Source organism: Dreissena polymorpha, chromosome 2 (genome assembly GCF_020536995.1).
Source record: "Dreissena polymorpha isolate Duluth1 chromosome 2, UMN_Dpol_1.0, whole genome shotgun sequence".
NCBI lineage: Eukaryota > Metazoa > Mollusca > Bivalvia > Myida > Dreissenidae > Dreissena > Dreissena polymorpha.
The window spans coordinates 108,857,072-108,882,739 of record NC_068356.1 but is presented as its reverse complement, the minus strand read 5'-3'; the positions used below and the strand labels follow the sequence as shown (position 1 = coordinate 108,882,739).

Here is a 25,668-nt window from a genome sequence, read left to right as displayed (position 1 = left end):
GAATAAAGATTCTGTATACTTTAATTCGAATGGCATACTAACACTACTTAGTTATAAGTCACACTGTTATAAGATCAATGAGTATACAAGTATACATATTAAAATACAAATCTGAATCCGTCAAGCAAAATGCTCATCCCTTCGTGTTTATTAGTAAATAAATAACGTGGAATTTTGAAAAAAGTGAAGTTAGGTTAATTTATTGATAACGCATGGATATATATTAATGCATGTTTGAGATGTTCAACTGTTATTTAATTATATAAAATAATAGTTTTTATTTATCTTATTTTTTTTAAATTTAAATTGTATTTATGTTACAGCAGACAAACAATAGATAATTATCGTTTTATACTTTGATCGTAGTTAATCATAATAAATCCTAGACATGATATTTTTTACACTTGTATTACCCATCTTACGCCTCTTCACACCTATTTGTACGGTGTATTGAATTTCTAAATGTGGGACAATCGGGACGACACCATTGCTTTCATATTTAGCATACTTGTTTACCAACATGGACCCCAACCTATAAACAAGAGCAGACAACTGTATCAAGCATTTTGACAGAATTATGGCCCCTTTTATACTTAGAATATGCATATTATTGATAAATCTATGTTAAAGTTTGACAAAACAACACTTACCTTACATACCCAATGCACTCCACCCAAACCATCCCCTACGCACCCCCCCCCCCCCCCACCCAAGAAACCCCTACCCCCCACAAGTTTTTTTTTAAAAAAAATCTTATTTTTGAAAGATATCTATTAAATGATCACACACCCCCATTATACCCCCACCCCCCCCCACCCCCCCCCCCCCCCCCCCCCCCCCCCCCCCCGCTCTCCATGATGGCTTACGTTATACTGTCAAGCACTCGAATAGTCGAGCGCGCTGTCCTCTGACAGCTCTTGTCTTTTATAGACTAAGTTTGCAAAGTACAATATTTTGTATAATATCATATGCTACAAAGTTTGTTAAAATCATATTCCTTGGGTCAAAACTGGCTACGACCCTGAGGCCATATTTCTACGTATAAATAATTTTGCTCTGAAACCATTTACAGGTAATATATATGTGAAACACATAACATAGGTTAGCGATCTAGGGCCATCTTGGTGCTCTTGTTAATATCATTACTGAATCAATGTAAAATTACTTGTATTATAAACTCAATTTAAAACAATTTACATTCCTGAAACAAGTAGTTAAATTTCATACCTAAAACAGTGATTAAGTTATTGTTTAACTATTTGCATTCCTTAAACTGTATAAACTTCTTTGCTCTCCTGAATTAAAATTTAATTGTATTTCTGAAAAAGTTTCAGATTGTTTGTATTCATGAAACAATGTATACTGTTCAATATATCACTTCATTTATGCAGCTTTCTGGGGATACGTGAAAGAATTTCTCACGAAGCATGAGGTGGAGAGATTTCAGTCTCTCAAGCACATTGACACGGACTCTGGGCGGGGCAGAGCCTGGCTCCGGTCTGCGCTGAATGAGCATTCACTGGAGCGCTACATGCACATGCTCATTGAAAGTCACTTGTTAATTGGGTGAGTTTCATTGGATATGGGTCATATACTAGTGTTGCTGTAAGAGTCTGTGTCTGTAGTCAATTTGTATCCATTTATTGTGCCTTTTTGATGGACTGGCTTTGATCATGTTCAATATCATGTCTTAAAAGCAAGGACAACAATGTCAGATGGATCAGTTGGAAGAGTGCTGATCTACAAATCTCATGATTTTGGGTTCGATCTCTGTCAGGCCACTAAATTTGTGCAGTAAACTTCCAACTTCTATCATGTATAGTTGAAATATGGTCAAATACAAAATAAACTTTAACTTACAGCAACACACATCATGATGTTTAGGATTTTTATTAAATTAGAAGCTAATAAGATTTTTTAATCATATAACTTGCAATATTTTGGTGTGTAGTTGTCCTCTTATGACTAATTGCTATCCACCCTTATCACCCAACCCAAGCTTTCTTAACCTCTAAGTTGGTGCTAAGAAATCGGCAATTGTTGCCATTTTATTTTATTTTTCAAAAGAAATTTGTGATGTATAAAACTATCTGAAATCACTCAAAAGTGATTCATGTCGCAATTTTTGACTTAAAAATCATTAAAAGGTTATTTCTGTAACAATTAGGTTTTCTTGAGTGTCCACGTCTCAATGACACGTTTCACATTGACTTAAGCATGCATAATTATCTTTCTTTCCTTTTCTACAATGGGTTGTGCCTACAGATTTGCTCTACTTGGGTGTTTTTCATTTTTCAGGCAGTATTATGAGAGCTGGTCATTTCTGAATGATGAAGAAAAAAGTAGCATGCTTCCTATGATGGCCAGAGGTAAGCAAAAGTAGCATGCTTCCTCTGATGGCCAGAGGTAAGTAGCATGCTTCCTATGATGGCCAGAGGTAAGTAGCATGCTTCCTATGATGGCCAGAGGTAAGTAGCATGCTTCCTATGATGGCCAGAGGTAAGTAGCATGCTTCCTATGATGGCCAGAGGTAAGTAGCATGCTTCCTATGATGGCCAGAGGCGAGTAGCATGCTTCCTATGATGGCCAGAGGTAAGTAGCATGCTTCCTATGATGGCCAGAGGTAAGTAGCATGCTTCCTATGATGGCCAGAGGTAAGTAGCATGCTTCCTATGATGGCCAGAGGTGAGTAGCATGCTTCCTATGATGGCCAGAGGTGAGTAGCATGCTTCCTATGATGGCAGAGGTGAGTAGCATGCTTCCTATGATGGCCAGAGGTAAGTAGCATGCTTCCTATGATGGCCAGAGGTAAGCAAAAGTAGCATGCTTCCTATGATGGCCAGAGGTAAGAAGCATGCTTCCTATGATGGCCAGAGGCGAGTAGCATGCTTCCTATGATGGCCAGAGGTAAGTAGCATGCTTCCTATGATGGCCAGAGGTAAGTAGCATGCTTCCTATGATGGCCAGAGGTGAGTAGCATGCTTCCTATGATGGCCAGAGGTGAGTAGCATGCTTCCTATGATGGCCAGAGGTGAGTAGCATGCATTCCTAGATGGCCAGAAGGTTGAAGTAGATGCTTCCTATGAGGCCAGAGGTAAGCAAAAGTAGCATGCTCCTATGATGGCCAGAGGTAAGCAAAAGTAGCATGCTTCTATGATGGCCAGAGGTAAGTAGCATGCTTCCTATGATGGCCAGAGGCGAGTAGCATCTGCTTACTAAATGGCAGAGGTAAGTAGCATGCTTCCTATGATGGCCAGAGGTAAGCAAAAGTAAGCATGCTTCCTATGATGGCCAGAGGTAAGAAGCATGCTCCCTATGATGGCCAGAGGTAAGTAGCATGCTTCTATGATGGCCAGAGGTAAGTAGCCATGCTTCCTATGATGGCCAGAGGTGAGTAGCATGCTTCCTATGATGGCCAGAGGTGAGTAGCATGCTTCCTATGATGGCCAGAGGTAAGTAGCATGCTTTCTATGATGGCCAGAGGTGAGTAGCATGCTTCCTATGATGGCCAGAGGTGAGAGTAGCATGCTTCCTATGATGGCCAGAGGTGGTACCAGTAGCATGCTTCCTATGATGGCCAGAGGTAAGTAGCATGCTTCCTATGATGGCCAGAGGTAAGTAGATGCTTCCCTATGATGGCCAGAGGTGAGTAGCATGCTTCCCTATGATGGCCAGAGGTAGTAGCATGCTTCCTATGATGGCCAGAGGTAAGTAGCATGCTTCCTATGATGGCCAGAGGTAAGTAGCATGCTTCATATGATGGCCAGAGGTAAGTAGCATGCTTCCTATGATGGCCAGAGGTAAGTACATGCTTTACTATTGATGGCCAGAGGTAAGCAAAAGTAAGCTGCTTCCTATGATGGCCAGAGGTAAGAAGCATGCTTCCTATGATGGCCAGAGGCGTAGTAGCATGCTTCCCTATGATGGCCAGAGGTAAGTAGCATGCTTCCTTTGATGGCCAGAGGTAAGTAGCATGCTTCCTATGATGGACAGAGGTGAGTCAGCATGCTCCTATGATGGCCAGAGGTGAGTAGCATGCTTCCTATGATGGCCAGAGGTGAGTAGCATGCTTCCTATGATGGCCAAAGGTGAGTAGCATGCTTCCTATGATGGCCAGAGGTAAGTAGCATGCTTCCTATGATGGCCAGAGGTAAGCAAAAGTAGGAATGCTTCCTATGATGGCCAGAGGTAAGTAGCATGCTTCCTATGATGGCCAGAGGCGAGTAGCATGCTTCCTATAATGGCCAGAGGTAAGTAGCATGCTTCCTATGATGGCCAGAGGTAAGCAAAAGTAGCATGCTTCCTATGATGGCCAGAGGGTAAGAAGCATGCTCCCTATGATGGCCAGAGGTAAGTAGCATGCTTCCTATGATGGCCAGAGGTAAGTAGCATGCTTCCTATGATGGCCAGAGGTGAGTAGCATGCTTCCTATGATGGCCAGAGGTGAGTAGCATGCTTCCTATGATGGCCAGAGGTAAGTAGCATGCTTTCTATGATGGCCAGAGGTGAGTAGCATGCTTCCTATGATGGCCAGAGGTGAGTAGGCATGCTTCCTATGATGGCCAGAGGTAAGTAGCATGCTTCAATATGATGGCCAGAGGTAAGTAGCATGCTTCTATGAGGCCAGAGGTAAGTAGCATGCTTCCTATGATGGCCAGAGGTGAATGTAGCATGCTTCCTATGATGGCCAGCGGTAAGTAGCATGCTTCCTATGATGGCCAGAGGTAAGTAGCATGCTTCCTATGATGGCCAGAGGTAAGTAGCATGCTTCATATGATGGCCAGAGGTAAGTGAGCATGCTTCCTATGATGGCAGAGGTGAGTAGGCAGTGCTTCCTATGATGGCCAGAGGTAAGTAGCATGCTTCCTATGATGGCCAGAGGTAAGTAGCATGCTTCCTATGATGGCCAGAGGTAAGTAGCATGCTTCCTATGATGGCCAGAGGTAAGTAGCATGCTTCCTATGATGGCCAGAGGTAAGTAGCATGCTTCCTATGATGGCCAGATGTAAGTAGATGCTTCCTATGATGGCCAGAGGTAAGCAAAAGTATATCTTGTGCATTTTCCAAAATGGTGTCTTCTAGTTGTGCATTGACCCTCTTGTTCCAAAGTTTACCTACAGAATGTTTCCAGCCTCTTATAGGTTGCAAAAGTTTGTTCTCTTCTTTCGTGGCGATCTTTAGCTCGACTATTATATATGAAATATATATAGTGGAGCTATCCTACTCACCCCGGTGTTGGCGTTCCGTTCCGTGCCGTGCCGTTAGCGTGCAAATGTTAAAGTTTTCGTACTACCCCCAATTATTTTCATTGTCCCTTGACACATTGCTTTCATATTTTGCATACTTGTTGAACAAAATGACCCCAACTTATAAACAAGAGCAGACAATTCTATCAAGCATTTTGTCATAATTATGGCCCCTTTTCCACTTAGAATATGCAGCAAATGTTAAAGTTTGCGTACTACCCCGAATATTTTCACTGTCCCTTGACATATTGCTTTCATATTTTGCATACTTGTTTACCAACATCACCCCAACCTATAAACAAGAGCAGACAACTCTATCAAGCATTTTATTGCCCCTTTTATACTTAGAATATGCATATTATTGATAAATCTATGTTATACTTTGCGTACTACCCCAAATATTTCCTATAATCCTTTGCTATATTGCTTTTATATTTTGCATACTTGTTTACCAACATTACCCCAACCTATAAACAAGAGCACACCACTGTATCAAGCATTTTGACATACTTATGGCCCCTTTACACTTAGATAATTGAACATTTTGCGTCAATTGCCATAACTTCTTTATTTGTGATCACATTTTGTTATTACTTTCACAAACAACACTTACCTGAATACCCACAATGGATTCCACCCAAACAATACCCCACGCCCCTATACCCAGAATCCCTTCCCCCCCCCCCAACCCCCCCCCCCATTTTTTTTGTAAACATGCATCTATAAATTACCCCACCCCACATAATACCCCCCTCTCACCCCCCCCTCCCCCCCCCAATTTTTTTTTTTTAACATCAATCGTAATAAAATACCCCCACCCCACATTATACCCCCTCTCACCGCCCCTACTCCCCCCTACCCCCCCCAAAATTTTTTTTTCCTTTTTTTATTTTGAAAGATCGTCTAATAAATGACCACACCCCACATTATACCCCCCCCTCCCACCCCCCCAACCCCCCCCCCCCCCCCCCCCCCCCCCCCCCCCAAAAAAAAAAAAAAAAAAATTTTTTTTTTTTTTTTTTTTTTTTTTTTGAAAGATCGTCTAATATATTATTGAATATGAAAAATTTCCCCATGATGGCTTACATTATACTGTCAAGCACTCGAATAGTCGAGCGCGCTGTCCTCTGACAGCTCTTGTTTTTTCTCACAGTCATATAAAATATGGAAATTATTTGGTAAGTTTTATTTATATGTTTGGTCTACACTTGGCTTTTAGATCAGAAAGGTTAAAGATGTGAAACAATTGATGGATTTTTATTTTTGAAATTAAATATGTAGGGAAATAAGGGAATATAAAAAAAAGGAACAGAAAACACCAAATGCTTGTGTTATAAATGAAATTTAGAATGTGAGAGAGAAAAAGCCTTCTGTGTCAATAATTTAATTGAATACCAATTATTTGTAAAATTAAAATTAATCAGCTATACAACCAGTTCATGTTCACGTATTTTTATACCATGGAAAACAATGCATTTGTGATCTTCAGACATAGTATGGTGGTGAACTCCATTTTAGCACTTGAAGGTACCATAGTAGCATGTAACCTTATAAGTTCATGCCATGCTTGCAGGATTGGACTCCATACTGTTTGCTGTCTCAGTTGACAACGCAGATTTAAACTCCGTACGACAGGACCCCCAGCGTAGTTGTGCGTGCTAACAACCTTGTGACCACGGCAACAAAGTCTGAGGATGAATTGCGGCCAGTAATAGCCACTGACAACCTATCTGGTGAGATATACATGTACCTCCAATTATCTGTAGAACTGTCTTCTTTGGTCATATTTTTTAAAGAAATCAGAAATCATGTTGAACTTTGAATTGGAATTTCGCAGAAAGCAAAAGAGTACTCTTATTTCTGTTGTAATAATAAAATACTTTTCTTGGTGAGAAGAGAATTTGACCTCTTTGTAATTATTATTTTCATCTGGCATCATATTGATGTTAATATAGGATGAAGAAAAGCATTTTATATAATTATACCCCATATAAAGTTACGTATACTGCACGACCAAAGAGGTCTGTCTGTAGTGTATCCTTCTGTCTCTCAATAGGTACAAACTTGTCGGAAGTAGACAATATGTTAACATACAAGATTCAAATGTTCAAGCATTGTTCCTTATGACATGATGTATTGCATATGCCATTCGTATTATCGTAGGCAGGGCCAAAAAAAACCTTCTTTGCAAGGGGCCTCTTTTTCTTCCCCATAACGAAAAAGGCCTTTCCCCTACAGAAATGTCTTTAAAATCATGCATTTTCTCTAAATTTCCAATTTACTTCAGTATTTTTCATTCCCCAAAGCCAGAAAATTGTGTCTTTTTTCACCTAAAAAAGGCTGTGGCTCTTTCCCCAAATTTGGTGTTTTGGCCCTGGTAGGTGTGTAATTAACAAAGTTCTACCCCATTTTCAACTTATACATTGCTACTTATTACAACATGCGCTTCAGGGTTTTCTTCGTGACTGTTGTCAGAAACTGTATATGATTACAATTTGAATGATGATGATGATGATGATGATGATGATGATGATGATGATGATGATGATGATGATGATGATGATGATGATGATGATGATGATGCAATTTCAGGTGTGTGTCCTACGTTTCCTCTAGTTGTTAATTCACAATAATTACAACGGACACAGTATTATCTTTTAACCTGAAAACCAAGTAAACTTTCAACATTGTTATCTGTTTATTCATGTGACCTAGTTGTATTTGGATTGTGCATGAGTTTGTCTGATATTTTATGTCTATCAGTCAACTCTTAACACTTTGTTCTGTACATTGAATGCTATGTTCATTGTTTACTTTAGTTACAGTGTGATAAAATTAGATGTATGTATCACAATTTATCTTTCACAATTGTTCTCATTTTGTGCTTTAATATTAATGGAACATGTATTGTTAAATACAATTTTTTGCATATGCAATCTTAAACATCACTTTATATTTGAAGGGGAACATGTAGTCGGGAAAAAGAAGGAAAAAAAGAAAAAGAAGAAAGTCGCACACATTGTCAGCTTTGACAGTGATGAAACTGGATCGGGCACTTTCCAAAAGGTCCGTTCATCAAGCAATCTGGGAGCTTCAGTGGTGAATCTCCACTGATTTCATCTCAAGTGATTATAAATGGTGACTCAAACTCATTTTCCTCGACAGCTTTATCGGATTATTCAGTTGGTGCTTTAAACACGGTAAATAACTGACTTCAGCACTATTGACCAATCGGAGACGTGTATCAAGAGCGAGCAGCCAATCAAAAGTGGTTTCAGAAACTAGCCAATCAGGACGTCCGATTTTCCACCATAGTCCATTTGCATCAGGAATGACTGGGATTACCAGAAACCCCAGCATTGCTTCAGGCAGATCAGACTCAAGGAGAAGTCATGGGTCAATTGACTCTACAGACTTTGAGTTGAGGTAAATACCAAATTGTAATGAAGCATTTTTATGCTCCCAGATCAAATGATCAGCGTATTGTTTTGGTCTGTCTGTCTGTCATTGTATGTGTGTGTCTGTCTGTCATTAAATGTGTGTGTCTGTCTGTCATTGTATGTGTGTGTCTGTCCGAAAAATTAACCTTGGCCATAACTTTTGCAATATTGAAGATAGCAACTTGAAGATATTTGGCATGCGTGTGTATCTCATGGAGCTGCACATTTTGAGTGGTAAAAGGTCAAGGTCATCCTTCAAGGTCAAAGGTCAACAATTGAAGATAGCAACTTGATATTTGGCATTTATGTGTATCTCATGGAGCTGCACATTTTGAGTGGTGAAAGGTCAAGGTCATCCTTCAAGGTCAAAGGTCAGGGTCAAAGGTAAAATATATGAGTGGGGGCATTGTGTTTCACAAACACAGCTCTTGTTATGATAGTAATTATCATTTATCACCCATTATGAGTCTGAAATTAACTATAAAGCTACATTTAAAGACTTCAAAATCAAGTCTATTTTAAGCCAACAAACATTATTAGCTCATCTATTTAAAAAAAAAAAATTATGAGCTATCGTCATCACCTTGGCGTCGGCGTCTGCATCTGCGTCGGCGTCTGCGTCCGGTTAAGTTTTGCGTTTAGGTCCACTTTTCTCAGAAAGTATCAATGCTATTGCATTCAAACTTGGTACACTTACTTACTATCATGAGCGGACTGGGCAGGCAAAGTTAGATAACTCTGGCTTGCATTTTGACTGAATTATGTGCCCTTTTTATACTTAGAAAATTGAAAATTTTGGTTAAGTTTTGTGTTTAGGTCCATTTTATTCCTTAAGTATCAAAGCTATTGCTTTCATACTTGCAACACTTACTAACTATCATAAGGGGACTGTGCAGGCAAAGTAATGTAACTCTGACTGGCATTTTGACAGAATTATGTGCCCTTTTTATACTTAGAAAATTGAAAATTTGGTTATGTTTTGTGTTTAGGTCCACTTTATTCCTACAGTATCAAAGCTATTGCTTTCATACTTGCAACACTTATTAACTATCGTAAGGGGACTGTGCAGGCAAAGTTATGTAACTCTGACTGGCATTTGGACGGAATTATGGGCCCTTTATACTTAGAAAATTGAAAGTTTGGTTAAGTTTTGTGTTTTGGTCCACTTTACCCCTAAAGTATCATAGATATTGCTTTCATACTTGGAACACTCGCAAACTATCATAAGGGTACAGTAAAAAGACAAGTTGCATAACTCTGGATGTCATTTTTTACGGAATTATGGGCCCTTTTTTGACTTAGTAACTTTGAATATATGGTTAAATTTTTGTGTTTCAATCCACTTTACTTCTTAAGTATCAAGGCTATTGCTTTCAAACTTCAAATACTTTCATGCTATCATGAGGTTACTGTACCTGGCAAGTTGAATTTTACCTTGACCTTTGAATGACCTTGACTCTCAAGGTCAAATTATTAAATTTGCTAAAATTGCCATAACTTCTTTATTTATGATTACTTTTGATTGATACTTTGACAAAACTACTCTTACCTGACATACCACAATAGACTCCACCCAAACCATCGCCCGTGCCCCCCCCTCCCCCCCCCCCGAATCCCCCCCCCCCCTTTTTTTTTTTTTTTTTTTTTTTTTTTTTAAGATCATCTCACAAATGACCACCACACCCTCACACTATACCCCCCACCCCCACCCCACCCCTCCCCAATTTTTTTTTTAAACGGTTAAAAAACAAAACTATTTATTTTGATTATTTTATGTTTGAAATACCGTCCAACCATCGCACCCAAGAATCCCCCCCCCCCCTCCCCCCCACCCGAATCCCCCCCCCTCGAATTTTTTTTTTCCTTTTTTTTGCATTTTTGGAAGATAATGTCATAAATGTCCACACCCCCACACAATGCACCCCTCTTCACTCCACCCCTCCCTCCTTTGTGATTGTTAATGAGAGTCCCTTCACCTTTAAAAAGAAAATAGATGAGCGGTCTGCACCCGCAAGGCGGTGCTCTTGTTTTAAAAAACTGGGTTCGGAGTAATTAAATTGTCTTTTGCTGTTATTTTAATATTATAAATGGACCAAATGCTCCTGTCAAAATGAAGAAAAAATGTAACGAAAGCTTGGTATTACATTTTGCGATTTCAATCAATGTTTGTTGTGCCGCCTGTAGAGAACACAATGTTATTTCTTTGCATCTTTCTATGGTTACATTGGAGAACAGAAAGATACCTTGATAATTTGAGGTCAACCGGTCATAGGTCAAGGTCACACCTATTAACTTTGATCTTACAAGCTGATAGGCTAGTTAGTCTTGTGGGAAGGAAACCCTTGTAGATTTTGAAAAGATCAAAGGTCAAGGTCACAGGAGGATGAGAAATTATAAAAATCTTATCAATTGAAAATATTTACAACTTGGCTGCAAGTTAAGGGCAAGCATGTAATACTACATATGTTGTTATTAAGTAACACACATTTTGTACATGTATATTGTATGCTTCTTTTTGTAGAATATCTATATCTCAGCTCATTGACTGAATAAAAGTCATAGTTTTACCTTGGCTCCTGACTGACATGAGTGGCCCACTACATGTATTTTGTAGCATGGGAGATGAGTGGAGCCATGATGACCCCCCATCAACTCTGAGGGTAGAACCCGCCATCGACGATGACACGGGAGGTCACTCCAGCTCTTGTCAGTACAAACATAGTTATGTGTAGAGTTTGTTCAACTTCAAGCATTATTTGAAAGGCTATATTGTGTATAATCTGCGCTGTATTTTATTAACTGCTTTCTATATGAATATTTAATATTAGTATTTGCTTGTCAAATATGGCAATAAGCAGTGACATTCATTTCATTTCAGATGGTTCTAACAGTTTGTCTGCATTCAACGATGACGACATCCAGTCTGCCACATTTGCTCTCCAACGAGCCCAATTCAGTATCAGTGAAAGGTTTGTTGATTTTAAAAACTCGTTATTTAACAGCTAGTTCTTTATATATAAGTCAAAGGGACTTATATATATATATATAAAGAACTAGCGGTAAAATAATTTGTGTGATAGATATGAGATCCTGGTGTTTCCTGCACATTAACACTGAGACCAACCAGTCATTAGATAGATAACATATTAACCTCACTCTGGGAGGGATGCATGTGCATAGTTTCACATAGGCTAATCAGGCACCACACTCTCCGCTTTGATTGTATATTTTCAAAAGGAAGTCTCTCTTTTTAAAAAATCAAGTTAAGGCAGAAAGTGTCAACCCTGAATAGCATTTGCGGACTGCACAGGCTAATCTGGGACAACACTTTACACACACACATGCATTAAACCTTGTTATCTGGGACAAACACTTTACACACACATGCATTAAACCTTGTTTCCCAGAGAAGGGTCTTATTTTGTTTGAACTTTTCTTTTTGGGATCCCAGCTACTTTCATTTTCAAAACTATGAAAGCCATGCTCTAATTGTCTGAATTTTCGTCAGAAGAATACACAGTACTTACGGTCTTTTATTCAGGGTAGGAAATGTGCTGGGCCCCACAAATTGGTAGTGGTTTTCAACTCTTTTCAAGATATATTTTGAGAAAGCAACCTTGATAATGTTGGTATTCTCTAACCCTGCAGATACTTATTTGTACAGTATTCAGTATTTTTCTTTGCCCCAACAAAAAATGTTTGATATGGGGTTTATTTGATTCATGATGTCTGTTGATTAGTTGATTTGTTGGTCTTTCTTTATTGAGTGTTACAACTTGGTGGAGCAAACTTCATCTACATTTCTCAAGCCATTCAATTTAAACTGTTTCATGAAAGTGATCCACACGTTCCTGAGCTATATGCCCTGAATGTAACTTGTTATAGCATAAATTTATAATTGTATATTTTTCACTTGATTGCAATATGTCATCACCTTTTCCATGTCTAGTGATCCACTTGTTTACTTGTAAAGTTCGTTGTGGGAGCTTCTTCTACCCTTTTTCAAGCTATTGAATTAAAAATTGTATTATGTAATCACAATGAAGTGAAGTTGTGCAAGACACCTTTTTCATGGGCCATTAAACTTAGCTGTGGTCATTGCTGCTATGCCTTTGACAAAGCTGTGCAGGGTATTTCTAGTCATTTTCACGGCAAAGCTCTAGTTGTTTACTCTTCCCTTCATCCCTCTTGGGCCTCAAGTTACTGAGGTATAAGCAAATTAGGTGATTTTTATGTCCCCGACCACTATAGTGGGGGACATATTTTTTTTGCCCTGTCTGTCTGTTGGTTTGTTTGCGCCAACTTTAACATTTTGCAATAACTTTCTCTATATTGAAGATAGCAACTTCATATTTGGCATGCATGTGTATCTCATGGAGCTGCACATTTTGAGTGGTAAAAGGCCAAGGTCAAGGTCATCCTTCAAGGTCAAAGGTCAAAAAAACTAAATCAAAGCGGCGCAGAAGGAGACATAGTGTTTCCGACAAACACATTTCTGGTTATTATGTGAAATGTATTATTTTTTAAGTAGAGATGTTTTTATGTTCCCAGTAGGGTGGCAGTTGAGCTGTCAGTCCAAGGTCATTGGTAAAAAAAAAAAAAAATCCAAGGGAAGAAACAAGCTTTAAAGGGAGATAATTTCTATTTTATATCATTTGGCAGGTACAGATCATTTTCACAAGGAAAGTAATATTTTTAAAGGGATATAATAAAAAATAAAAAAATTATTTCAAAGCGGCGCAGTAGGGGGGCATTGAGTTTCTGACAAACACATCTCTTGTTCTTATATAAACTGTTGGTATTTTATTGGCAGTCGAAGAACTCAGGGTGATGGTGGCAATGTAACAGACAACAGTCAGGCAGATCGCATGTCAACGGGTATGTTAGGGTAGTTTTTACTGCTTATTCATAGCTCTGTAGCTGAAAGTAAAACTCATGTTACTTCAATAATACAAATACTTATTTTTACTCTGAACAAAAATCGTTCTGTATTGTCTTGGCTTATTAAGTATTTTGAAAAAGATAAGTGATGTCAATGGATTCAATAAGTTGTATCTTGGTACAGGTCGACAATATTGGCCAAAATGTGCAGTCATATTAGTATATTCGTCAAGTTAAATAGTTTAAAAATAATATGCTTCTGAAATCCACGAGAAAATTACTGTTCTAGTAGCAGCGTTTTGCAGCATTATAAAATGCGAATTGGGGGATGGCTACTATAAGCATTTCGGAGAAAACCCCGAGGTATTGTCATAGCCAGCTCGTCGTGTTGTCCGCCGGCATGGTGCTAAAACCTTTACATTGGCTCTAAAATCAAAGTGCTTCCACCATCAACTTTGAAACTTCATATGTAGATGCACCTTGAGGAGTTCTACAAGCCATACCCATTTTTGGGTCACTAGGTCAAAGGTCAGGGTCACTGTGAGCTCTAAAAAACAATCTGACAAGCTTTCATTTATTCAAAACTTCACCCGCAGCCGAGCATTGGCACCCATTATGCGGTGCTCTTGTTATAAATTCAAAACATTCTATATTGGGTTTGAACATGTTGTTATTAAATAATTTTGGTAAAAAATAATTAGTGTCATTAGATAAACGTCTTCACTGTCGTTTCAATTAAGAATTGTGTGTGCTTATAATGTCATTATGTTTGTAAATTAAATCAATAGATACCAAATTAATTTTCATTTTGCATATTTTTAGCTCACCTGAACGATAGCTCGGGGTGAGCTATTGTGATCACTCAGCGTCCGTCGTCTGTCCGTCCGTCCATCTGTAAACAATTTGTACACATCTTCTTCTACTAAACCATTGAGCCAATTTCAACTAAATTTCATGTGGAGCATCCCTAGGTCATGGGACAAAAGAATTGTTAAAAAAAATTTGATCACATAACCAAGATGGCCGCCATGACCATATATGGTAAAAACCTTAAAAAATCTTCTTGTCAGAAACCGCTTATCAGATTTTCAAAAAATTTCACAGGGATGACCTTTGAAGGCTCCCCTGAAAAAGTTGTTCAAAGAAATTTGATTCGTCAAAAAACATGGCCGCAGGAGCTCGTTGAACTTTGCATGTTTATTCGTTTTTGCCTATTTTGTGAAAACTTTCAAAAATCTTCCACATTTTTTGTCCGATTCTTTCCAAATTTGCACAGTGTCTTTATATCAATGAGGACACGAACCCTAACAAAAAATGAGCATTATTGGTCCATGAAGTACAGAATTACCTCCCCTTGAATTGAGAAAATGGTGTTTATGCAATAAAGTCCAAATTTTTCATCCAATTCTTTCCAAACTTGTTTATATATCAGATTAAAGAGAATAAAATTTTCTTTATTATGGTTTTTCTTTCATGAAAATCCATAAAGGATAAGTGTTATTAATCGTTGCTTAATTAATGAACAATGCGAATTATCGGTATTGATTTTTTTCCTGACATGCCGTCCCAGATATTAACGGCTTTCAGCTGTAGACTGTGCATCAATACATCGCCGTGTTATTGACCTGAAAAATTCATACGCAGTCGGCATTAACACCCGGTCATCGAGACAAATTACTGATGTGAAAACAATCGTACATCGTAGAGGATTAAATAAACAATTACATCTGATTAAAGATTGCTGCCGATTTAAATCAATTGAGTACTTTTTGCGTATATTTGATGCCGAATGGGAAGCTGTGTTTAGACTTAAGTTGAGAAAAATGGCAACGAGATACTTGCCTGTTGGTAGCTAAAGAAACTTCAGCGTACAGTTTATAATGGGTGGCCATTCCCCGCTGTAGTCTACGGGCGGGTAGTGAACTGGTTGAGAATAGTGGAAGCTTGTGGAAAAGCGGTTTGAGAAGTTTGTAAGAAAACCCAGAATTATCAGTCTTGTGGGAAGAAGGCATTGCGTCTCCACGCAGAGGGCCCTTATTACATAAAGAATATAAGAACCATCAAGACCAACCAGGTAGGGTTTTTATTTTTTTAAACTAACACCCTGAATTTGGTCGTATTTTCTGTTGCTAAAGTTTACTGTTTAGGTTGTTTTGCATCAAAAATCGGCAAGATAGATCTAGCAAATTTGCCAATTTTTTTTATTAATAACGTATGATTCATTGATTGTGAGCTTTTAAAACATTTTGACCTTTGAATAAAGCATAAATCAGGAAAAGAATTTTAACAGTAATTGAAAATACGATCAAATACGCCATTTTGCTGACTGGGACAGGTCTTTTTTAGTTAAATAAAATGTTTTATTGTCCCCAACATATGAGCCCAGCAGCAAGAAATGTTGTTTTTTTACTTTTTGTAAAACAAATATGGGCAACCTACCGTAATCCAAATTCGCCGACACCTTAATTCGACGATGTTCTATTTTTTATCGATTAAATGGATGATTATTGTCTTGGAATCATTTCAAAGTAATACAGCCGAGTTTAAAATTATTTTGTGCTATTAAACATTCATTATTTCTTAAATTATTTGCTAAATATTGCTTCATGTAACAGTTACATCGTCAAATTTGGGTCCCACCAGGATACAATTATTTAGCATTCAAACAACGATTGGGATAAAACTAGGGGAACCCATGCTGAAATTTTCAATTTTAACTGTTTAGCAGAAGCCACCATACCCAATTTTCTTAGGTGTATGTGGAGGCTTCTGGCAGCATGATTCTGTGAATATAAATGGTGACATTTGATTCTGCATTAATAAACATGTATTATTGACTTTTTAAGTATGTGTGAAAAATATAATTTGTAACCACTGTTACAGGTTTTATATGGTTCTTCAAAAGCAACACCTGCAGTCGAGTCCATGCCAGACAGAGGGTGCATGTGAATGAATTGCCTTTTGACTAACTTTGTGTTCTTTATCAAATACATGAAGATTTTTAAATATATGTGTATGTGTTTTTTTAAGAAAATAGAATCACCAGAACAGGTGCAGGCAACCCTTTAAATGTGTCGAATCCAGGAGCTTCTGGGGGCCTCTGGCCCCCTTGTCCCCTGGACCCACCGAGGGCCCTGCGGCCCCCTGGCCCCCAGCTTTAAGTTAAGTTAAGGATTTTCAAAATATCCAACTTTGACCCCTGCAAATGCTTTGCTAAAACTTTGGCTACAGTTTCTAAAATTTGGCTACACAAAATTCAATTTGGCTAAAATGTTGGCCACAGAAATTTTTGGGCAAGAGGAGCCCTGTTTGGATTGTATTTGGGTCATCTGGGGTCAGCAACTAGGCACAAGGTCAAATAATAGAAAAAACCTTGTGTAGACTATAGAGGTCACAGTTTTAAATCAGATTTATTGAAATATAGTCAGAATGTTTGTCTTGTTAAAATCTGGATTGGGATTGACTTTGGGTCATCTAGGGTCAAAAACTAGGTCAGATTAAAAAAACAAACTTTTGTAGACAGTAGAGGTCACAGTTTTCATTAAATCTTTATGAAATTTGGCCAGAATATTAATCTTGATGAAATCTGGGTTGGGATTGTGTTAGGGTCATCTGGGGTCAAAACTAGGTCAAATCATAGAAAAACTTTGTGAAGACAAAAGAGGTCATAGTTTTCATATGATCTTAATGAAATATGGTCAGAATGTTTATCTTGATAATATCTGATTTTGGATCGTATATGGGTCATCTGGGGTCAAAAAATAGGTCACCGGGCAAATTCTAGTAAAACCTTGTGTAGATGAAAGAGGTCACAGTTTTCATCACGTCTTAATGAAATTTTGTCAGAATGTATTAATTAATGAAATTTGGCTTGGGATTGTATATGGGTCTAATAAAATTTAAGTTCATGAAGCAAGGTTAGTCAGGTGAGGGATTCAGGGCCATCATGGCCCTCTTGTTGTTGTTGTTTCTGGTATACTGTATGGCAAATCAGTTAATACAAGCATGATAAATGCATTTGCTTTCATTGGTAGAATATTGTGTTGTTATTGATTTTTAATATGAATATCGAAATACTGAATTACCATCAGTAAAATTCCCGGTTTTGAATATTTAGGTATCTAAATATTGGCTGACATCTCTATAAAAAAAGCTTGTTGAGTACATGTACATGTATATATAATTCATTTTTCCTCCCTGCATATGAACTTCATATTATTTTTATGCTCCCCGAAATAAAATTTTGGCGGAGCATATAGTTGCCAGTTTGTCCTACCTTACTTCCTTCCATCACACTTTTGCTACCATTTCTCATAGCGCCTTCAATACTTTACCAATCGCTTTCAAATTTGGCATGTAGGTACCTTGCATGGACCTCTACCTTTTGATGAGGTTTGAGGTCACTGGGGACAAGATCAAGGTCACCAAGGCTATAATAGACCTCCTTCTGTCACACTTTTGCTACCGTTTCTCATAGCGCCTTCAATACTTTCCTAATTGCTTTCATATTTTGCTTGTAGGTACTTTGCATGGACCTCTACCTTTTGATGAGGTTTGAGGTCACTGGGGTCAAGGTCAAGGTCACTGAGGCTAATAATAGACTTCCTTCTGTCACACTTTTGCTACCGTTTCTCATAGCCCCTTCAATACTTTACCAATCGCTTTCATATTTGGCATGTAGGTACCTTGCATGGACCTCTACCTTTTGATGAGGTTTGAGGTCACTGGTCAAGGTCACCGATGCTAATAATAGATTTTTTTTAGGTGTTTATTAACACATACATTGACAAATTGCATCATCGGGGAGCATCCATCAGTTTCACTGATATTCTTGTTTTTAACTAGTTTTTAAGAGGCATTCTTAATAAAATGATTGAAGACATCCTGTTTATTTCAGAGGAGTTAAAAAAAGCAGTTGTGTCAATGATGCTGAGAAAAGATGAAGTTGAGGAGCAAAATAAGTGAGTTATGGTTTGTTAAACATGTCTGTGAAAATGAATTTGTTAAGACAAAGTATTTGTAATGTAACAGGTTTTTCAATTAGTTGACAGGTTTTGTATAAGCACTGCTTATATATTGGATATATAGGATCACTTTTGTTTAGATTAGGATCAGGCTTTGCCTAAAATATTTTAATCAATCCTAGTACATCATTTTATAACATATTCATGCCCAACTAAACAAACAAACAAAACAATCTGATAAACTGAAGTATATTTCAACTTTTATTGTTTTCATTATAATCTTAAATTGATGTGTTTATGCCCCCGGATCGAATGATCGGGGTTATATTATTTTGGCCTGTCTGTCTGTCATTGTATGTGTGTCTGTCATTGTATGTGTGTGTCTGTGATTGTATATGTGTGTCTGCAGGGTTCGACATTAACTTTTTTACAGCAAGACCGTCGGACCAGCTCCTCTTAAAATGTACTAGCCCGAACCTGATGTTTACTAGACCATAAATGACATAGCAAATGAACATGTAACTGTTAATCAGGATTTATCAGTACATAATCAGTGAACACCAGATTTTTTTATGCATATAGTAAAACAATAAAATAACCTTTTTTTGCTTTTCTTCGTCAAATTCAAGCCATGGGAACTGACTCGATTTTCCATCTATGATAAAATTGACGTTTTTGTGTTTCTTTATATTTACGTTTCGTGTCAGTTAAGCGTCGGATTCTTTTGTATTAACTGATTTGTCGGACAAAAATCCGAACTTGAACAAAGCCATTCTTTAAATTACATTATCTTGTCTGCTACGCAAAAAAGTTTACATTGACAATACCGATTTTCGATAGAAGTTGTAAACATGCCCTACAGTTTTACGACACTGCAGAAAATCATTAATATTCATGACAACTTGACCAATTGAAACAAACAATTTCTGCAGGAAGCTCTCCTTTGTGTCTAAAATAGCGATGAATCATGTGAATGCTCCCCGTTTATTTAAATATACTAGTTTTGTTTTAATGTAAATAACGGATACAAGAGTAATTTTACACATTAAAAGTAAAGGTTTTCACAGCAGTTATTTATAATCAGTATAGATTTTTTTTAATTATGTACGACCAGTCAGACAAGTAGCCCGCAGTTTTACTAGCCCGACCACCGATCTTACTAGACAATGTCTGTCGGACGTGCCTTAGTGTCGAACCCTGGTCTGTCTCAAACCTTGGTCATAACTTTTGCAATATTGAAGATAGCAACTTTGTATTTAGCATGCATGTGTATCTCATGGAGCTGCACATTTGAGTGGTGAAAGGTCAAGGTCATCCTTCAAGGTCAAAGGCCAAATATATGGCTTCAAAGCGCAATAGGGGGCATTGTTTTTCACAAAACACAGCTCTTGTTTTTTGTTCTTTTTTAGCCTTTTGTTTTCTTAACAATTTTGAATCATAAATACAGAAAAATACTAAAATCTTCGGATAAAGTATTCTCTATATTTTCATGACTGATCTGTATTCTTTATGCATTCTTTATATTTGAGCAACACACTTGGAAAATGGGACATAATCCATGTGCATAAAGTGTTCTCTGATTAGCCTGTGCATTCCACACAGGCTAATCAAGGATGACTCTTTCTGCCTTAACTGGATTTCTCTAAGAAGATTTCCTTGAAAAGTTAAATACCATTTAAAACGGAAAGTGTTGTATCTGATTAGCCTGTGCAGATGGCAACGGCTAATTTGAACAATACTTTACGCAAATGCATTTAGCCCCATTTTCCCATAATGAGTCTCATTTTCTGCTTCTCCAGGGCCCTACAGCAGATGTTGGAGCAGGAGATGGAAGCCTCGTCTATCCTCCGGGCTGAAATAGAGACCATGAGGCACCAGGCGGTCGCCAGGACAGAAAAGGACACTGCAAAGTACCAGGCACTCCAGAAGTAAGCAGCTTGACGGTTTAGATGCACTGCAAAAGAATGTGTTTTGATTTATCGGTTGAACTGCTTAAGTAAACACCTGCTTGTAGAAAGCTCCGTATAGCTGTTACCATGGTTAATTGAATGTGCATGCGTGCATCCAACTGGAAGATTGTCATTCTTCACGCAATTTTGAAATAAATTGGTCAAATAAACACCATCATTCCAGTATCATCACCTCAGAGGTCAAAGGTCACATTTGGGCTAAAACAGCTTTTCTGGTCTGCAAATATTTCATTGATCAAACAATTTTAAAATAACTTACTACAAGATGACACGACACTGTTAAACACCTGTCTCCCTACCTTGAGGTCAAGGTCACACTTAGAGGTCAAATGTTGATTTTTGTCATAAAAGAGCTTGTCCGGACTCTAACTTTGTCATTCATCATGCAATTTTAAAATTACTTTCCATAATTGTCAACCCTTAAGGAGACTGTGTTTCTGGTGTAACACAAATCTCCCTACCTGATAGGTCAAGGTCACCCTGTACCTAATTTATTTTAAATATTTTATTTGTTAAAAAACACGACTGTTATCTTTCTGATTTTCTGTTTACATTAACAAACTTAAGAGGACTCGAAGCATGTTAATAGACTGTACAATATGATGTGAATAAACGAACCTTAACATACCGTTTTACCTGTGAGTGTTTACACAGAGAGAATGAGCTGCTCAAGCACCAGCTACGCAAGTACGTCAACGCAGTACAGATGTTGCGACTGAAGGATCCACTGTTGACGGTGGGTATAAGATAACGCCTTTAATAAAATATTTACTGGCTAATGTATGTTAACAATATTTGTGTAACATAGTTTTTATATTTCTTACTTTTTAAAGATTTTATTTAGCAAGTTTTGTTTTATATATAACAGAAATTCTCTTGAACTTTCATGTTTGTCTCCTCTGGTCACACAAAGTACAGAGATTTTGATCTTTCATGTTCATTGTCTTATCATTTCAAAATAGTAAGTAAATAAATTAAAGAATGAATTAAGGTCTTAATACTGGTATAAATAAATAAAAGGATGAATTAAGGTCTTAATACTGGTATAAAAAAACAAATACAAGGATGAATTAAGGTCTAAAAACTGGTATAAATTAATAAAAAAAATCAAAGAATGAATTGAGGTCTTTATACTGGTATTATAAGCAATATTTCATGATGCAACCACATATCAAGCAATTAGGAAAATTTACTGGATAATTTACCAAGAGTCAAACTTAGAATAAATGTTTAAAAGGAAGTATTATAATACATGCATAATAAGATTTTCCAATGATATTCTCAACCACACATCATTTATGTACCCAGCTGAAAAACTTGGAATGAGAAAATGGCCCAGTAAAAAGCATTGTAGAAACATAATAGAAGCATGGAAGACTTTGGTAATACAAGCATTCTATTTGTCAGATAACCTTGGTATATCATTCTGTTTGTCAGATAACCTTGGATATCATTCTGTTTGTCAGATAACCTCAGTATATCATTCTGTTTGTCAGATAACCTTGGTATATCATTCTGTTTGTCAGATAACCTCAGTATATAATTCTGTTTGTCAGATAACCTTGGTATATCATTTCTGTTTGTCAGATAACCTTGGTATATCATTCTGTTTGTCAGATAATCTCAGTATATCATTCTGTTTGTCAGATAACCTTGGTATATCATTCTGTTTGTCAGATAACCTTGGTATATCATTCTGTTTGTCAGATAACCCAGTATATCATTCTGTTTGTCAGATAACCTTGGTATATCATTCTGTTTGTCAGATAACCTCAGTATATCATTCTGTTTGTCAGATAACCTTGGTATATCATTCTGTTTGTCAGATAACCTCAGTATATCATTCTGTTTTTCATATAACCTCAGTATATCATTCTGTTTGTCAGATAACCTTGGTATATCATTCTGTTTGTCAGATAACCTCAGTATATCATTAGTTTGTCAGATAACCTGGTATATCATCTGTTTGTCAGATAACCTCAGTTTATCATTCTGTTTGTCAGATAACCTCAGTATATCATTCTGTTTGTCAGATAACCTTGGTATATCATTCTGTTTGTCAGATAACCTCAGTATATCATTCTGTTTGTCAGATAACCTTGGTATATCATTATGTTGTCAGATAACCTCAGTATAGCATTCTGTTTGTCAGATAACCTTGGTATATCATTCTGTTTGTCAGATGACCTCAGTATATCATTCTGTTTGTCAGATAACCTTGGTATATCATTCTGTTTGTCAGATAACCTTGGTATATCATTCTGCTTGTCAGATAACCCTCAGTATATCATTCTGTTTGTCAGATAACCTCAGTATATCATTCTGTTTGTCAGATACCTTGGTATTATCATTCTGTTGTCAGATAACCTCAGTATATCATTCTGTTGTCAGATAACCTTGGTATATCATTCTGTTTGTCAGATAACCTTGGTATATCATTCTGTTTGTCAGATACCTCAGTAATATCATTCTGTTGTCAGAGAACCTTGGTATATCATTCTGTTTGTCAGATAACCTTGGTATATCATTCTGTTTGTCAGATAACCTCATATATCATTCTGTTTGTCAGATAACCTTGGTATATCATCTGTTTGTCAGATAACCTCAGTATATCATTCTGTTTGTCAGATAACCTTGGTATATCATTCTGTTTGTCAGATAACCTCAGTATATCATTCTGTTTTTCATATAACCTCAGTATATCATTCTGTTTGTCAGATAACCTTGGTATATCATTCTGTTTGTCAGATAACCTCAGTATATCATTATGTTTGTCAGATAACCTTGGTATATCATTCTGTTTGTCAGATAACCTCAGTTTATCATTCTGTTTGTCAGATAACCTCAGTATATCATTCTGTTTGTCAGATAACCTTGGTATATCATTCTGTTTGTCAGATAACCTCAGTATATCATTCTGTTTGTCAGATAACCTTGGTATATCATTATGTTTGTCAGATAACCTCAGTATAGCATTCTGTTTGTCAGATAACCTTGGTATATCATTCTGTTTGTCAGATAACCTCAGTATATCATTCTGTTTGTCAGATAACCTTGGTATATCATTCTGTTTGTCAGATAACCTTGGTATATCATTCTGCTTGTCAGATAACCTCAGTATATCATTCTGTTTGTCAGATAACCTTGGTATATCATTCTGTTTGTCAGATAACCTTGGTATATCATTCTGTTTGTCAGATAACCTCAGTATATCATTCTGTTTGTCAGATAACCTTGGTATATCATTCTGTTTGTCAGATAACCTCAGTATATCATTCTGTTTGTCAGATAACTTGGTATATCATTCTGTTTGTCAGATAACCTTGGTATATCATTCTGTTTGTCAGATAACCTCAGTATATCATTCTGTTGTCAGATAACCTGGATATATCATTCTGTTTGTCAGATAACCTCAGTATATCATTCTGTTTGTCAGATAACCTTGGTATATCATTCTGTTTGTCAGATAACCTTGGTATATCATTCTGTTTGTCAGATAACCTCAGTATATCATTCTGTTTGTCAGATAACCTGGGTATACAGGTGGAGGAGCCCCAGCCTAGTATACCCCCTGAGAAACCCAAGACAGACTACAGTCACGAGGCAGAAGAGTATGAGAAGAAACTCATACAGGTACATACCAGCCATGTTCAGGGAAAACTGGGCTTAATGCATGTGCACAAAGTGTCATCCCAGATAAGCCTAAAAACTGGCTTTTGTATTTAGAACAGACTATCTTTGAACAACAAATTCCTTAAAAGGGGAACATGTTGTACCTAATTTGCCTGTACGGACTGCACAAGCTATTCAGGGATGATACAATGACTTTGTATTATACAAAGGAGCTATGCATCGTCAAAATGGCACATCTGTGTCTGTCTAAAACGTTGTTAGAAAAATGTAAGTGTTTTTTACTTTTGAAAAAAGCACCTAAAATGTTTTCCTTTCAATGCAATTTGTTGGACTACAAGAGATTCTTGCTCGTGTCAGGTGGCAGAGATGCATGGAGAGCTGATGGAGTTCAATGAGCTGTTACACCGCCAGCTCAACCTGCGTGAGAACATGCTCAAAAGGCTCCAGAACGAGCTGATCAACCTACGGGGACCGGTCTGTATCTCTGGGAACATTATGGGGGGTCATAGTAGCCCACGGCTACTGAAGTACCGGGTACTGGGTCAGAGGGATGGGTCTCCACCTATCAGCTGAGATTTCTCTATTAAGATGTCAGCATTACTTTGCAAAAAGAATGTGTAACATTATCGAGAGTTTAAGCAAACCAAGATATAGCAGAAAGATGTTGTCCTTCCCTGAGTTGTTTCCAAAAGCACACCTTACTTTACTGGGGTCTGCTTTTATTTACAAAGATTGTTATGTTATGTTTAGAGGCCTAACAATCACTAGGGACCTATGTGGGAAGGTCAGCAACTGGTCAGTGTTTGGGTTTAACTAGCAGCTATTAATATGACATTAAATAAAGTGCTTATTATTTCTTATATATATATGGCATCAATCAAAGTTATTTATAGAAAAAAATGCATTGAAATTAAAATCTAAAACAATTTTTATACGCCGTATAAAATATGGGACGTATTCTGTGAAACCCCTGGCGGGCGGCGGGCGGGGGCGGAGCGGGGGCGGAAAGGCTCACTTTGTCCGGACTCTAATTCAAATGTATCATCCGATCTTCACCAACCTTGGTCAGCAGTTGCATCTAGTTGATATCTAGGCCAAGTTCGAATATGGGTCATGCCGGGTCAAAAACTAGGTCATAGGGTCAATAAGGCATTTCAAAGGGGCCGCTTTGTCCGGACTCTATTCAAATTGTATTCATCCGATCTTCCCAAAATTGGTCAGCAGTTGCATCTAGTTGATATATAGGCCAAGTTCGAATATGGGTCATGCCGGGTCAAAAAACTAGGTCATAGGGTCAATTAGTGCATTTTCAACGGCGCCACTTTGTCCGGACTAATTCAAATAGTTTTCATCGATCTTCACCAAACTTGCTCAGAAGTTGAGTCTAGACAATATCTAGGGCCAAGTTGGAATATGGGTCATGCCGGGTCAAAAACTAGGTCATGGGGTCACGTAGCATTTCAAGGATTCATGGTGTCCGCTCTCTAAATGAAGTAGTTTCACCGATCTTCACCAAATTTGGTCAAAAGTGTGT

The 25,668-nt window shown here is 37.6% G+C and overlaps 1 protein-coding gene and 1 long non-coding RNA gene across 2 annotated transcripts in view; both read left to right on the top strand.

The window, feature by feature from the left end:
• LOC127869973 (sorting nexin-29-like) overlaps positions 1-25,668 on the top strand; it is a gene marked incomplete in the record, with an annotated part of 33,881 nt that overhangs the window by 7,100 nt on the left and 1,113 nt on the right. The window contains 14 exon segments of the mRNA XM_052412633.1: positions 1,392-1,566; positions 2,299-2,369; positions 6,820-6,880; positions 6,882-6,979; positions 8,209-8,358; positions 11,243-11,392; positions 11,565-11,655; positions 13,500-13,564; positions 18,465-18,528; positions 20,331-20,459; positions 21,156-21,214; positions 21,217-21,237; positions 24,028-24,134; positions 24,492-24,608. Coding sequence (XP_052268593.1) covers positions 1,392-1,566; positions 2,299-2,369; positions 6,820-6,880; positions 6,882-6,979; positions 8,209-8,358; positions 11,243-11,392; positions 11,565-11,655; positions 13,500-13,564; positions 18,465-18,528; positions 20,331-20,459; positions 21,156-21,214; positions 21,217-21,237; positions 24,028-24,134; positions 24,492-24,608 — 1,358 coding nt within the window.
• LOC127868460 (uncharacterized) lies at positions 2,622-3,482 on the top strand. Its single transcript, XR_008044138.1, has 3 exons — positions 2,622-2,716; positions 2,970-3,031; positions 3,391-3,482. It is a non-coding gene; the product is annotated as an uncharacterized LOC127868460 (long non-coding RNA).